Source organism: Oryx dammah, unplaced genomic scaffold (assembly GCF_014754425.2).
Source record: "Oryx dammah isolate SB20612 unplaced genomic scaffold, SCBI_Odam_1.1 HiC_scaffold_27, whole genome shotgun sequence".
Lineage (NCBI taxonomy): Eukaryota > Metazoa > Chordata > Mammalia > Artiodactyla > Bovidae > Oryx > Oryx dammah.
The window spans coordinates 110798390-110815710 of record NW_024070211.1 but is presented as its reverse complement, the minus strand read 5'-3'; the positions used below and the strand labels follow the sequence as shown (position 1 = coordinate 110815710).

Below are 17321 nucleotides of genomic sequence, written 5' to 3'. Positions count from 1 at the left end.
CAGGAACATGGACAATTAGTGACCAAGGAAGGAAACTGTAGATTCGTATTTGGCTCAGAGTGGCCCCCAACCCTACCTGTATCCCTCAGAAGCGATACTACGGAAAGATCAGCTGACAAATCATTACTAATACTCATAGGCAACCCTGGCAAAAGTTGAGAAAAAATCCTTGAAAATAAATATTCTTACCTATTAGAGAAGATTTGAGGTCATAGCAGAGCAGGGAAAATCGAGGGGCTCACCATTTTCCAGAGTTCCATGCTGAATTGAGGGAACTGGCCAAAGCCCAGGGGAAACCCCCTTAGGAATAGGGCACATCCTAACTAGGTAAGTGAAACCTAGCATAGGACTTAATCTCAAAAAAGAAAAAAGCAGACCCAGACCCTCATAAAGTCTGCCCACTACTCAGTAGAGTTTCCCCTTCTCCCCCACCTCTGACACCCTCAGATTACCAGAAAAGTACAGAAAATACATAATACCCAGCCTTCAAACTGAAGCTTACTGAGAAAGATAAAAGAGAATTTATCTGCCAACAAAACAGAAAGGAAAGAAGGAATGAAGGAGAAAGAACATAGCATGCATTATGGATTAGTTTGCATTTTCCAGTATTTTATGTAGAGGGAATCACAATATATGCTCTTTTTTTTGTCTGGCCTCTTTTACTAGGGATATGGTTGTAGATTTATACACGTTGTTGCATATATTAATAGTTTGTTCATTTTATGGCTAATAAAATCAGAATATATAAAAAGCCCTCAAAATTCAGTAAACAAACAACCTTATAAAAATGGGCAAAATATTGAACAGACACTGTACCTAAGAACACATACAGGTAACAAGCATATGAAAAAATATTCAAACACCATTAGTCATTAGGGAAGTGCAAATTAAAATCACAGTGAAATACTACTACATTTTTATTAGAATAGCTAAAATTCAAAATACTGTGTCAATACTGTTGGTGAAGATGTAGAGGAACTGGAATTTTCATACACTGCTGTGGGAACATAAAACAATATAATCACTATGGAAAACAGCTTGGCGGCTTCTTTAAAAATTAAACAGGTACCCTGTATATGATTTAGCCATTCCATTCCTAGATATTTATCCAAGAGAAAAGAAAGCATATATCTATACAGATACTTTTACATGATTGTTCATAGCAGCTTTATTTGTAATAACCAAATTTGGAAACAGTGCAACTATCCATCAATAAGTAAATGGATAAACAAATTGTAATAGATGGTAAAGAATCGCCTGCAATGTGAGAGACCTGGGTTCTATCTCTGGGTTGGGAAGATCCCCTGGAGGAGGGCATTGAGTGGAAGAAGCTAGAAATAAAGAATGTGTACTTTACTTTTACTAGACTAGAAAATGCAAACTAATCTGTAGGGGCAGATGACAGATCAGTGGTTGCTGGTGAAGCAGGAGGTGGGTGTGATGAGAAGGAGAAGCGTGGAAGGGAGGAGTTACAAAAGGGTTCAAGGAAACTTTTGAGGGTGATGGATAATAGTCATTATCTAGGTTGTGGTGATGGTTTCATGAAGATTACATTTGTCAAACTTATCAAATCACACACTTTAAATATATGCTGTATGTCAGTTGTATCTCAATAAGGCCTTTAAAAATATGGTTTATATCCATACATTGGAAAATAATGTCACAGTTAATAAAAATAAGAAAGATCCATGTGTATTGATATCAAGAGTTGGCTATGATATGTCATTAAAAGGAACAGATTGCAGGAAGGTATCTCTAGTATGGCCTCATTTTTATTAAGGAATTTCTATATGTGTACTACATGTATATTCATATCTTTGTTTTTATATACTCAGAGAAATGTCTGAAAAGTCCCCATCATACTGATAATGGTGTTTATCTCAGGGATGGGCATGGGGATAAGAGATAGGGTAGAGATGAAACTTTATAAGCATTAGTATTATTTGCATTTTGATTTTTAAAAAAGAATGCCCCCCATATACCTATTCCCATCTTACTATCTTGTCTTTGTTCTTAAATAATCCATTACAGCTCCTCATCGTAACAATTCTGAGTTATACTAAATCTTCATCTTCAAATCCCCAGTTCACAGGCTAATAGATACAGGTTGTTAGTAATCGTTTAATGAGAGAAGTAAATTTTTTTTTCCAGCAACTGTGTGCTCTATTACATTTTATGCAGAAATGAGAAGGCATTGGTTCTTTTGTGTATCTTTTGTAAGTCATACCTTCCTAAGTGAGAAACTGACCTATTAATAAAAACAATCAATTTAAATGTTTATTACAGCCAAAAAGATAAGTGGAAATCCAGGAGTCAGAATTATAAATTAGTGTCAATAGTAGAAAAGATTTAATTGAAGTTAATTCTGTTATTGTCTGATATATCTATAACAGCTATATATTATCCACCCAAGACATTTTTTCACCAATTAACATCTCTAAAATCAGGATATTTCTTAAAATTGATAGCATCTTGCCATTGTAATTGGAAGTGTTTTTTCTTTCCTACTGCTACAGAAAATAATGGTATCTTAGATTTGATGAAATAGGATAATTATAATTTCAGAGTACATAATCTTAGTTGTATACTGTTTTGAGAACTATTACACTTATTTTACTAATACTAAAACTGAGAGACACAGAAAATCTAAATTACTTTCCACTGCCATATATCAAGATTAACATTTGAGTATTTGTTATATTGTTCGAAAAGCATGAAACCTTTTGTTATGTGGATAAATTGGCAACAGAAATAGAAAGTTGACCCAGAAAGAAGTACATGTGAACATATGGGAAAATATACAACAGTAAAAGAAATACAAATCAAAACAATTTGGTACCTTTTTAGAACTACTAAAATAATGCCAAAAATGAAAGAAAAAGAGCGAGAAATTTAAGGTAACACCCAATCCTGGTGGCTTTGTAAGTTAATACAATCTGGTTATATTTCTGTTTATTTTTTGACTCATCTGTTCTTTTATTTTTCTCTACTAACTTTTTGACTATACATCTTAAAATTATTTTTTAGATGTTATTTTAGAGCAACAGTTTCAAACATGTGGTCTTAGGACCCCTGTACACTGTAAGTCATTGAGGACCCCAAAACTTTTTATTTATGTGGACTGTATTGGACTGTATATATTGATATGTTTCATATTAGAGATTGAAGCTGAACATTAAAAGTATTAATTAATTTTAAAACAATAATAAATTCATTATATGTTCATATAAATTACATATTTTAATGAAAATATCTGTGTGCTCCCAAAAAATGTAGTTCAAGGAATGGCATTGTTTTAAATATTTGAGAGTTTCTTTAATATCTGACAATGGAAAAACCTGAATTCTTATATCTGCTTCTTCATTCAATCTGTTATGTCATGCTGTTTAAGTTGAATTATATAAAGAAAATTTGGCCTCACACAAATATGTACTTGTAAAGAAGAGTTTTATAATAGCCTTTTATGATAAATTTATAAGCATGATAAGTTTATAAGTTTAGTAGCAGTTTTTTAGTTGCAAATATAGAATATGAAACCATATCAGTGAACTTTTATTATTCTGCTATATTATAAACCATTGTTGCACCTTACACTTTGAAGGAATCTTTTTTAAACCTAGGTATCATTTTATAATATCACACATGGATAGTTTGGAAAGTTTAGTTCCCTGTTTTTTGTAGATCCAAATGACACATTTCATTAATAATCAGATATCATATTTATTAATATACCATTATTCCCATCAGGAAAAATCTCTTTAAGTATTGGAAGCTATCAGACTCATGGTGGTGGACACAGTTTTTCCAAGATTCAAATTTTTGTTTGAAAGCACATTTATCTTTGACAGCAAATACTGTTGTTTTTTTTCCTTAAAGTGATAGATAGGCTCATTTCATTTACTTTTAAGATGCCAAATACTCAAGTCTGAATAGCTGTAGTTTGTCTACAGTTGCTCTTTCAAGTAAAAATAGCATTCCATGAAAAAAGCACCTAATTCAGTTCACAATGCAAACAGTCGTACAAGTGCTTTCCTACAAGTCAGTCATCTGTCTTCAGCGTGCAGCTTTTTGCATGCTTCCCAACACATTCTCCAGTGAATCGAATTTTTTAAAACAAAAACTGGCACATTCTTTATCATCCCCTGGCTGGTGGTGTAGAATTGATGACTGCTAGTATAGATCTTCCTTGACTTACAATGGGGTTATGTACAAATAAGTTGAAAATATTGTAAGTCAAAAATGCAATTAATATGTCTAGCCTACCAAACAGAATTTAGCCTGTCCTACCTTAAACATGCTCAGCACATTTACATTATCCTACAATTGGGCAATATCATCTAATACCACACATATTTTTAATAAATTGTTGAGTATCTTGTGTAATGTATTGAAGGCTGTACTGAAAGTGAAAAACAGGTTGTATTCGTACAGAATGGTAGTAAGTGAATTGATTGTTTATCTTTGTGATCACATAGCTGACTGGGAGCTGTAGGTCACTGCCAGTGCCTAGCATCATGAGACAGTACTATACCACCATGATTAGCCCAGAAAAAGATCACGATTCCAAGTACGATGTCTACTAAATGCATATCACTTTTGCACCATCATAAAGTCGAAAAATCACAAATTGAACCATCATAAATCAGAGATCATCTATACACTTTGGTGCTACTGCCTCGTTTCATACTTGGGCAGTTGCAGTTTTACCCATTATTGCTCTTACACCATCAGTGCAAATGTTACACAGTGAAAAATGCAAATGACAGTATTATTATGAAAATAGTTTTGACTTAATGAACTACCTGAAAATGGATCACACTTGGAGAACCACAATTCTGGACATTGCTGTGTGCTTCCTCAACTTCATACAAGTCCACTTAGAATTAATGTTTTTACAACATTATATGTCAGTAAAATGTAAAAACCTTACAACAATGTGATTCTACTTAGTCGTGCAGTGTTTGCTTTATTGTGGTTATATAGTTTACTTCTATAGCCCTCTAGTGGCTCAGAGAGTAAAGAATCTGCCTGCCATGCAAGAAATGTGGGTTCAATCCCTGGGTCAGGAAGATCCCCTAGAGAAGGGAATGGAAACCCACTCCAGTATTCTTGCCTGGGGAAGGGATCTCATGGACAGAGGAGCCTGGGGGCCTACAGTCCATGGGGTTGCAAAGAATCAGACACAGCTGAGCAACTAACACATACTTCTATACATGTTATAAACTTTGTAATTCATTACTTTTGCTGTATATAGTTAGTAATTTTTAAGAGTAATTAAGAAAGAATTTGTTTTAATATTGTCTTTTATATTTAGTCACATATTTATCGCTTGTGGTCATTTAGTCTACCTCAGTGTCTATGTGGTACCATTCTCCTTTAGTCTGAAAAAATTTCTTGTTATGTAGATTCTGCTGGTAACAAATTCTCTCAAGTTTTATATACCTGAAGATACCTCTGTTTTTAAATTTTGAAAGATATCCTCACTGCATATAGAAACCAAGGTTGACAGATTTTTTTTCTTTTTTTAACTTTTATTGGAGTATAATTGGTTTACAGTTTTGTGCTAGTTTCAGGTATACAGCAAAGTGAATCAGTTATACATATACATATATCCACTCTTTTTTAGGTTCTTTTCCCATATAGGTCATTATAAAATATTGAATAGAGTTCCCTGTACTGTATCAGTTCAGTTCAGTCGCTCAGCCATGTCCGACTCTTTGCAACCCCATGAATTGCAGCATTCCAGGCCTCCCTGTCCATCACCAACTCCTGGAGTTCACTCAGACTCACGTCCATCGAGTCAGTGATGCCATCCAGCCATCTCATCCTCTGTCCCCTTCTTCTCCTGCCCTCAATCCCTCTTAGCATCAGAGTCTTTTCCAATGAGTCAACTCTTCACATGAGGTGGCCAAAGTATTGGAGTTTCAGCTTCAGCATCATTCCCTCCAAAGAAATCCCAGGGCTGATCTCCTTTAGAATGGACTGGTTAGATCTCCTTGCAGTCCAAGGGACTCTCAAGAGTCTTCTCCAACACCCCAGTTCAAAAGCATCAATTCTTCGGTGCTCAGCTTTCTTCACAGTCCAACTCTCACATCCATACATGACCACAGGAAAAACCATAGCCTTGACTAGACGGACCTTTGTTGGCAAAGTGATGTCTGCTTTTGAATATGCTATCTAAGTTGGTCATAACTTTTCTTCCAAGGAGTAAGCGTCTTTTAATTTCATGGCTGCAGTCACCATCTGCACTGATTTTTGAGCCCCCCAAAATAAAGTCTGACACTGTTTCCACTGTTTCCCCATCTATTTCCCATGAAGTGATAGGACCATATGCCATGATCTTCATTTTCTGAATGTTGAACTTTAAGCCAGCCTTTTCACTCTCCACTTTCACTTTCATCAAGAGACTTTTTAGTTCCTCTTCCCTTTCTGCCATAAGGGTGGTGTCATCTGCATATCTGAGATTACTGATATTTCTCCCGGCAATCTTGATTCCAGCTTGTGTTTCTTCCAGCCCAGCGTTTCTCATGATGTACTCTGCATAGAAGTTAAATAAGCAGGGTGACAATAGGTCCTTATTAGGTATCTACTTTATATATAGTGGTATGGATGTGTCAGTCTCCCAATTTATCCCTTCTCCCTTTCCCCCCGCCCCACCCCCCCAGTAACCATAAAAGTTTGTTTTCTAATTCTGTTCTGAATCTAGTGTGGTTCTTATTTCTATAGCTTGGCATTTTGGGGGTCTTAACTGAATACCTAAGGTGTTCAGAATGGTCTCTGGCTTAGCCAGAACTCTAGCATCTCCAAGCACTGCACTGCACAATCTATGCAGACTTCAGTGGCCCTCCTCTTTGTCCAGCCCTCTCTTCTTCAGTATTCTGCCACACAAAGCCTTACCATCTCAGTGGCTCTGAACCCTGATTTCTGCCTTCTTAACTCACAAAGCCGTCAGTCAGTGAGACAGCCGGGCTCTTCTTGGACTCCCCTCTGTACCACAGTCTAGAATATGAACTAGACAGAAAGCCAGGGTAAATTGGGGAATGACCTTTTGTGTTTCTCTTCTTTTAAGGATCACAGTCCTCTGCTGTCTGAAGTGTAGTCCAGTGCCCAAAAAGAGTTGCTTTATATACTATATTATCCGGATTTATTATAGTTTATGGCAGAAAGATAAGCCTATTTCTAGGTACTCTGTCATGGTCCAAATCACAGATCCTATAAAACAGTTTTAAGTCCTGTTAATAATTATGAAGATTTTGTAGCTCTATAGAAAAGTGTTTGTGTGTGTGTATCCAAACATACAGGAAGGGAACTTGAAAAATTAAGAATTGTTAATTGATTAGGATATTTAAACAAAAGGTCAGACTTCAGATTTTTCTGTTACTGTAATTGTGACTATGTAATAAAAATGACTTTGTTATGGAATTAAAGATTATTGAAATAGTTTTAGGCTGAAACTATTTAACTTTATTTCTTCCTTTTACTTTAGAATATTTTATTTTTAATTTCACTAGGCACCTAATACATTCCTTAAATTTATCTTTAAATTCTATTCTGTAATAACACTTTTACATACACAGTAAATGACAAAGACAAAAACATTTTATATGCATAGCTTACACTGGGTACTTTGTTTTATACTGATTGTTAAAAATTATAATAGGAAGTGGCACCACATTCAGCAGAGTTTTCTATAAGTAGGATCCTCAGAAACATTAGTACCTAAGCTAAGTGACTATGGAGAGCGTGTGTGTGTGTGTGTGTGTGTGTGTTAACTTTTTGAAACCAAACCAAATGCAAGATTAGATTGTTATTGCCATCAACTTAAAGCTAAGCAAGGAACCATCATTCACTGATACTATGTATCAGTTCAGTTCAGCTGCTTAGTCGTGTCCAGCTCTTTGGGACCCGATGGACTGCAGCATGCCAGTCTTCCCTGTCCATCACCAACTTAGGGAGCCTACTCAGACTCATGGCCATTGAGTCAGTCCAGCCATCCAACCATCTCATCTTCTGTCATCCCCTTCTCTTCCCACCCTCAATCTATTCCAGCATCAGGGTCTTTTCCAGTGAGTGGTTCTTCACATCAGGTGGCCAAAGTATTGGAGTTTCTGCTTCAGCATCAGTCCTTCCAATGAATATTCAAGGTTGATTTCCTTTAGGATTGACTGGTTTAATCTCCTTGCAGTCCAAGGGACTCTCAAGGTCTTCTCCAACACCAGTTCAAAAGCATCAATTCTTCGGTGCTCAGCTTTCTTTATAGTCCAGCTCTCACATCTATACATGACTACTGGAAAAACCATAGCTTTGAAGAGATGCACCTTTGTCAGCAAAGTAATGTGTCTGCTTTTTAATATGCTGTCTAGGTTGGTCATTGCTTTTCTTCCAAGGAGCAAGCATCTTTTAATTTCATGGCTGCAATCACCATCTGCAGTGATTTTAGTGCCCAAAAAAGTAGTCTGTCACTGTTTCCATTGTTTCTCCATCTATTTGCCATGAAGTGATGGGACCAGATGCCATGATCTTAGTTTTCTGAATGTTGAGTTTTAAGCCAACTTTTTCACTCTCCTCTTTCACTTTCATCAAGAGGCTCTTTAGTTCTTCTTCACTTTCTGCCATAAGAGTGGTATCATCTGTATATCTGAGGTTATTGATATTTCTCCCAACAATCTTGATTCCAGCTTGTGCTTCATCCAGTCTGGCATTTCGCATGATTCATTCTGCATATAAGTTAAATAAGCAGGGTGACAATATACAGGCTTGACATACTCCTTTCCCGATTTGGAACCAATCCATTGTTCCATGTCCAGTTCTAACTGTTTCTTCTTGACCTGCATACAGATTTCCCAGGAGGCAGGTCAGGTGGTCTGGTATTCCCATCTCTTTAAGAATTTTCCGCAGTTTGTTGTGATCCACATAGTCAAAGGCTTTGTACTGTGTATATAGAAGGAATATAAAATTGCACACACACGGACACATATGAACTGAACTCACAGGACTTATGACTACTCCAAAATTATGATTTTATTCTACTAGCCATGTTGTGAAAATTTTCTTTTTAAAAATCCTGTCTTTTAAGATTTTTTTTCTCAAATTCAAGTTTTCAGGAGAAATACTCAATACATTTTATATTTTCTTCTCAATTCTCTTATTTAGGAAAACATATATTCTTTTTTATTATAAAGATTGCTGGGTTTTCTCCCAAAGGATAATGTAGTTTTAATGACCATTGTTATGTATCTTAAACATACAGTATAGTTTTTTAATAAATATTTTTAAAATTATCTCTAATTGAAGCAGCTTTAAAATATTAAGGAAATTTTAAGGCAGTTACTCTTTTTTTTAACTTTTTATTTTGTATTGGGATGTAATCAATTAACAATGTTGTGATAGTTTCAGGTGAACAGTGAAGAAACTCAGCCATACGTATACATATATCCATTCTCCCCCAGACTCTCCTCCCATCTAGGCTGTAAGGCAGTTACTCTTAATTCCATAATTCTGCTCTAATTGTTTTTATTTTATCCAGTGTGTGTGTGTGTGTGTGTGTGTATAGTTGTGATTATAATACATATACAGTTTGGGGACCTGCATTTTAACCTCATGCTATTTCATATATACTTTTCCATATTTTTAAATAACCTTCATATGTATCATTTTAAATGTCTACATAATATTCCTTTGAGTTGCAATAATTTTTCCATTATCTTATCACTGAGGTGGTTTACAATTTTTTGCTATTATATTTAGTATTCCAGTGAATACTGTTGTACAGGTACTTTTCTGTTTTATTGGCTTCATTACAGTAAATTCCCAGAAGTATAATTTGCAAGTCAAACAGTATAAACCATTTTCTTCCTTTAGTTGTGGTGGTGGTGGTTGTTAAATACCTGATTATTTTCAGTTTGTTTGTTAGTTAGCTGTCTCTATGCTTAAATTCTATTATAATTGTATTTATTATAAACCTGAATGATTCTTATTGCTGTCTGTTGGGCTTGGGTATACATGAATCAGACTCTTCTAATATAAGAACAGCCATAAAGCAGCAGGTCTGGAGGAAGTCCCCATAAATACAGTAGAAACATTTTATAGGTTTCTGAGGGGATTCTGTAACTATATAGTGGAAAATCTGTTCTGTTGGGGCTTAGGGTATAATATTCTCCTCACTTAGCAGTTAAGAAAATGAAGCAACATAAAAAACAGTGTAAGGAAGTTAGAGAAATTTAAGAAATAACTGAATCTATTAAATACTCAGGAAGAAGCAAGTTTTACAATTTAAAACAAATGTGTAAAGCTAAAAACCACATATACTCTTTTTGTCTCAGAGCTTGATTTTTTTAAACAGGAAAATGGACTGTTCTATTTTCCTTCTTATATATTTTTAGAAATTTATAGATGAGAAACTTATCCCCGGCTTTAATAATACTATTTTTTTCAACAAATGATTTCTTGCCTTTAATGTCGTAACTGTAATCTAATAATATTCTCTGTAATTTTTATGTACAGAATATAAAACATATTTATCAATTCCAAGTTATATATGTGATTGCTCACATATGTTAAAATAAGTCAAAGGAAAAATGTGTTTCAATCTCATTCATTAAAGCAGTGATAAAGCTGTTTAGTGATTGTTTGATTTGTAAATAATTGATTTTTTTAAATAACATCTGTGAAACTCTGATTTTTACATTATCATATACTTTTCCTAGGAACTTCAGTATATTGGTTCTGATTCATCTAATAAGTAATTTCTCACCTTTCACTGGTGTATTTATAACCAGGTCACTAGAATATACCCTGTCATATCTGATTGCATAAGCATGACTTAAAATAGTACCAAGCTTGTCATCATTCCACCCAAAGCAACCCCTTATTCTGTCATTGTTGCCCCCACTTGTCCTCAGTACTCAGTTTTAATACTGTAGAATCATTCCTGACTCTCAGTCTTCTCTTCCCTCAATACTAATTAATCTCCAGATCAACTCCCTCTACTCTTTCTGTTTTCCATTGCCGCCACCTTATTACTCATTACTCCTATACCACTGCAACAGACTTGAATTTTGCATATGTAATTTTATTGTTTAGAAAAGTGGCTTATTCCAGGAAACTGCATCACTTACTACTTACAGTCTTACCTATTGAAAAAAAAGAAATGCAGATTTTGTAAAAACAAAACAAAAAATCACCTTTTTTGTATAAAGTTACTTCTATTTCAAGAAAGGTATTTTGGTAGCAGAAAATAATATTCTCTCATATAGAGTAAATTATGAACCTGAAAATACTTATTTCTAGAAAGTCCCAGATCTTAGAAGGATGACCTTCTAATATGCTGTGTCAAGTAGTCTATCATTTAAGCATAAGTAAATCCATACACAGAAATTAAGGCAGCTAATAAGAAAAGTGTAAAAGGAATATTAAAAAGCTTTTAAAGAATGCCCTGTTCATAAATTAACAAAAAGATTAAGCTCTAGAATAAAACGCAGGAAACCATACCAGCTCCCAGATAAATAGGCACCATAGTGCTCCTTGGACATTACTTCAGCAATCATTTCCAAAAGGTGGCTGGGGCTTGCAACACAACCAAATTTAAACAGAAGAACTGTAGGAGTTACAGGATTATACCAGCACTGTCAGAAGGAACATCTGACACAAAATATATTCATTTGATATGGGATTTGTTTGTATCCTTTGTCTTTGACTAATCTGGAATGAAAGATGTATCCCTTGGCAGTCTTTTTCTACCTTCTTCAGTTATAAAACATGTTTTATAATCTTTATTTTTTTGAAAGGGATCACATGCAATGGTCAAAAGAAGAAGAAGAAGAAGCCAGAAAAAAAGTAGAGGAAAACTCAGCTGTGCGAGTCCTTTTGGAAGAGCAAGGTAATCAGCTATATGTAGCTCCTGGAGCCTGGCTTTTCTGTTTGACCTCCCACTGATTCAGTTCACACCTTAGTCTCTTTTCCTCCTAATTGTGTCACCATTTTAGAGAGTTCTTAGATTCTGCCTATGCTAATTTACTTGTTCCTTTAGGAGAATTCCCAGTCATTCCAGTGTAGTGAAACCAAAGTTAATGAAATAAATGATGTACTCACCCTATACGTATTTGCTCTTTTAATAGTCATGTTATTGCTTTCTCTGGGAGATAGGTAAAGGTGGCATTTCAAGCAAGATAGGAAAACACAATTTAAAAAATTTCCTTGTCGTTATGCATCTTTTAGTATGCTATTGTGCATTTCAACTACTGGGAATAGTCAGTGAATTCAAAAACTTTGAGCAAAGAAGGTAAAGTCATATCAAAATGTTGCTGGTCTTTTAAGATGAACACAAAGTTTCAAAAATGATTTAAGCTATTTTTCTTGGAGGCCTTTGATATTTAGAGTTTAATTTAGGTAAGGCCTTGCCAACCTTCAAAAATGGTCTCTAAAATATTGTCCTATTGTGTAATCACCAAGCCAGAAAATAATAAGTAGGGGTAAAGATGTGGAGAAATGAAACCCTTGTGCACTACTGGTGTAATTATAAAATGGTACAGCCTCTATTGAAAACAATATTTAAGTTCCTCCAAAAATTAAAAATGGAACTACCATATGATCTGGCAGCCCCACCTCTGGATATATAGTCAAAAGAATTGAAAGAGATACCCAAAAGGTCTTGAAGAAATATTTGCATACCTTTGTTCATAGCAACACTATTCACAGTAGGCAAAAGGTAGAAATAGCCCAAATGTCCAGCAGATAAACTGATAAACAAAATGTGGTCTATTCATATGGAATATTATTCAGCCATAAAAATAAATGGAATCCCTGTCACATGCCATATAATCTGGATGAACTTTGAGGACACTATGTTAGGTGAAATAAGCTAGTCACAAAAAAGGCAAATACTATATGAGTCCACTAATATGAGGTATCTAAAGTAGTCAGATTCATAGAAACAGAAAGTTGCATGGTGGTTAGCAAGGGCTTAGAAGAATGGGAAACAGAGTTGTTGTTTAGTGCAGTGAAAAAGTTATGGGCATCTGTTTCACAGCAATGTAAATACACTTAACACTGCTGGACTGTTCACTTAAAAATGGTTAGGATGGTGAATGTTATGTGTTTTTTTTAACCACTTTTTTTTTTTTTCAAGACACTAAGAAAATTTCGCCTCTGTCCTACTCACCGAGTAGCTGGGAACCCAGACAGTTGGCCCAACCCTTACACTCTTCTAGAGAGGATTTTCTGCCTTGTTTTTTTAAAATGATTTCTCCTTTAAAACAAGTTGTTTTGTTTTGTTTTCTTTAAAAAAATACAGTTTATTGGTATACCAAATACCCACAGAAATTAACACAATTTATAAATGAGTTTTCACAAAACTCAGTGAATTTTCCCAATACCCTTATTCAGAAACAGAAAATTATCAGTAATCCAGAAACTTCCTCATGTTGTGTCCCAGTTACTTTCCTAAACCCCTAAGACTCCACAGAGAGCACCCACTATTCTGGCTACTAATACCATAAATTAGTTTTTCCAGAACAACTTGGTTCTGGTCATCATCATTTCTCAATCACTCGTGTAGCAATATCAGTGAACTTGTTAGCTAGAACAAGAGGCAGCAAACTGTGGCCATGGGCCAAATCCAGCCCACTGCCTGTTTTTATAAATAAAGTTTTATTGGAGCACATACTCATTTGTTAACATTGCCCATGGCTGCTTTAGAGGTGTATCTAAAGAGTTGAATAGTTACGAAAGACTCTATATAGCCCACACAGACTACTTATTATCTGGCCCTTTACAGAAAAAGTTTGCCAACCCCTGAGATAGAATTTTGTTTCCACATTGATCAGCTGTCCTGAAACTCCACAGGGAGAAATGTTTGCATTCCTCCTCTGTTCAAGCCAAGTGTAGTAAAAATCACTAACCCCACTGGTAGTTAACTATTGTTCTGGTGACCTTAGTCTACACTTGAGGCTAAAGTTTGAGGCAAAAGGTGCTGTTGAAACTGAGCTAGTGAAACAGCCCTCATTAACTGCCCTTTACCAGTCAAGGGGGCAGTGTGGCCCTATCTTATCCTCTGGTATCATTTGCTGTCCCTCAGAGCTAGTTTTCCTTCCTTACCATAAGCATGAATGTGTCCTGAAGGATGAACAGGAAAGAAGAGCACCTGATCCACAGTGGAACCATTCTATTTTTATGAGCTCCAGCCATGCAGTCCCAGAATGGGATGTGGCCAGGGAGTGTTGGGGTTGGATTTGAGAGTGCATACCAGTGGCAATTCTGCTTACAAATCAGCCAACATTGCATTCCTTTGCAGGAACTCTTGTCACACTGTTTCTGAGGAAGTATAATTTTGCTTCTTTGCCAGCAGCTGCACAGACATATTTTCCACATTACTCAAGCTTCTGCTAGTGGCCACCTGGATATGACAGAGAGAATCAAGCCTAAACAGAATTAAAAGATATCAGTCATCTTAATTCTTTTCCAGGAAGTTAAAAATTGTCCATAGTTTATTTCCTGAGAATATGAAAAACCAAGGATTTTTTTTTTCATGCTCTTATGAGTATTTCTGTTTAGAACATAAATAGATGAGCAGTGCTGATAATGTTCCCTTAAAGTGCTCTATATGTGGCTGCCTGTTTTGGCCTATTTATGTTAACAATGAACTTGAGTGAAGCTAATGAGGAGGTTATTTTCAGGCCTTGGAAACCGCAGTAAAGGAAAATGACAGTTCCCACAGAACCATAATGTGACTGAAATAGAAAGGTGGTGACTGGCCTTTCTCTATAGAAGCAGGAAAAGTAAGCTGGAGAGGACTGATGATACTCCTTTGAAGCATTTGGTTTGCTTATTAGCATGTCCAGTCTCTTTCTGAGCAAGTTTTCTGGCTGCTGTGGAGACACAGAACAAGAGAATTCATTTAAAAATGCCTCCCAGTGATCGAGGCTTCTGTTGGGTCCCTACCCCCATAACACTACTCAGTGCAGTGGACTTTATACATGTCAGAGAACCGCTACAAGGAGAGGAACCCACAATGAGGGTGACCGTTACATCACACTTAAGCAAGGTTGCACAGAGCAGCAACCAAGGCAACGGCTGAGCGTGGCGAAGAAAGAAAGACAACTTCTGTCCTGAGGAACCATGTTGAGTGACAGGACATTACAGTGAGACCAGATACATACCCAGCCACCCACTCCAGTCTCCACCAGGAATCATCAACCTGCAGGTCTGCAGAAGCCCTTGGTGAGGCTCCTAATTGGATATTTAATGTCTCTGATGAATATAGGTCAAGGTGAAGAGATCCATTTAAAAGCTCTATTCCCAAACGTTGTGAAAACCCAAAGGAAGCTGTGACCCGGTTCTTCTCCCACTGCCTCTGTTAACCACTGTCTCTCTCTTTTATATATATATTTATTTGTTTGGCTGCACAGGTTCATAGTTGTGGCATGTGGGATCTTATTCTCCAACCAGAGATCAAACCCAGGCCCCCTGCATTGGGAGCACAAGAGTCTTAGCTACTGGACCACCAGGGAAGGCCCTACCATCTCTTCTTATCCAGGAAGGTCCTAAATCTTTAAAAAAGCCAATTTTCTCTCATCGCAAAGTATTCCACTTACAGAACAGTATATAGCATGAGCCTTGTTTATTGATTTTATCTTACTTATTTTAATGCCACTAGGAGGAGGTACTGGTTGTTCTCCCATGCTGACCAGCTCTCTGGCACCTTCCTTTTGGTCTCTTTGTGTGTCAGTCTCTCCTGTCACTCCCATTTCCCATTTCTCATCTATTGTCTCAGCTGTTGGTGAGAACTGAAGTCCGGAAACACCCTCACAATTCTGAAAATAAGAACTTATCTGTCACAAGTGAGACAGTCTTTTGCTGTACAGTGGCTGACGTTTTCATTCCTGTGATTAAAATGTAAAGCATCTAGGCTATCATTAGCAATATTTCTTTCAATTAGATGCTCAGATTAATGATTTGTGATTCCACATTTCCTTTTGGTAATTTATTTTAAATTTTATAATGGCTCAGATTTCTTTTTAAAGCAGATTAATTCAGAGAAATGAGAAAGATACATTTGGCAGTTTTTGAGTTAATATGATTATATTTTTAATTTCCTAAAAACATTTCCAGTGTGTTATATCTCAGCTGGTAATTAAGCAAATGTAATGGGTTTTTTAAACTTAATAACAAATGCAGCTGCTATTTTTACTTTAAAATACCCTTGTAAATAACTGTCTACCTAGGGTGAGTTACCTATGTCAAGAAAAATAGTAAAAGAATCCCACTATGCCTTCCTTTGTGAATACCTTGCCACTTGAGAGTGTTCTGTGTGAGAAAAAATAGAGTAGCTTAAAGTTTTGTGTGCTGATAAATTTAGAGTACTTGTTTATAGGTCAGCTTTGGTTGTTAATTTCATACTGTGCTCAGACTTTAAATTTCATAACTTTTAAGAGTTTTATTTTATTAGACAATTAACTTTATTAATGACGTGGAAATTTCCAACTTTGAGAGCTTAGGTGTTTGTGTAATTGATGTACAAAAACAGCTTTAAAATGACTTTTGTTACATTGCAACTTAGAATAAATTTTCATAATTTGTACTAATATGTCAGATACATAGGTGGTTTAATTCAGTTTTTTTAGTTGTGATATTCAGTGTGATTCAGAGTGAATTCTGAATATTTAAGTATGGTTAGTATGTCATAGTCTTTCTTCCCCTCAGCAGTATTGAATTTAATAAATGAATAATTGAGAAGTTGTTTCATCTGACTGTGGTTAAACAGATCACTACACCCCTTTTATCGCCATTGGCATAGAGCAATTAACTCTGAGTTGGTAACCTAGGAAAGTAAAGGGAAATTTTTCTCCTCCAGGAAAAATTGATATACCTGTTTAGAAAGTCAGCTGGACAAGATAAAGACAGGGCTGATTTCTCCACATTGTATTCTTTTATCATTATTGGATTGACCGTGAGTGAAACAAAGGTTTAAACTAAACTTTTCTCTCATGGTCAGAAAAGTCACTTATCCAGTTCCCCTGATACCACAGATACTCTTGCAGTTCACAAAATTAAATTAAACGTTGGATGTGTTTACCTTGTCTCACAGCCATAATTATGAGTTTGATTGAGCTTCCTTGAGGTCTCAGAAGCTGTTATACTTTGCTGGGAACTGTGAGATTGTCAGCATTGATTGAAGGTACTGCTGAAAGCACAACTTGAAAAAGCAAAAAAAAAAAAAACAACCCAAAACCCAGTTCTAGTCCATTAGCCTTTATCCCAGCCCATTCTATTTTGTATCTGTTTTGTTGCTGTCCCACAAACCCATCTATTCTCATAGAACATTT

The 17321-nt window shown here is 35.8% G+C and overlaps 1 protein-coding gene across 4 annotated transcripts in view; it reads left to right on the top strand.

The window, feature by feature from the left end:
- Nucleotides 1-17321, top strand: part of METTL8 (methyltransferase like 8) — an 85906-nt gene that overhangs the window by 43774 nt on the left and 24811 nt on the right. For all 4 annotated transcript variants that reach the window (XR_005719104.1, XM_040229327.1, XM_040229328.1 and 1 more), the window contains one exon: nucleotides 11787-11878. Coding sequence is in view for 3 of the 4 variants with exons in the window: in XM_040229327.1 (XP_040085261.1) it covers nucleotides 11787-11878 (92 nt within the window). In the remaining variant the exon portion in view is untranslated. The remainder of the gene's footprint in view (nucleotides 1-11786; nucleotides 11879-17321) is intronic.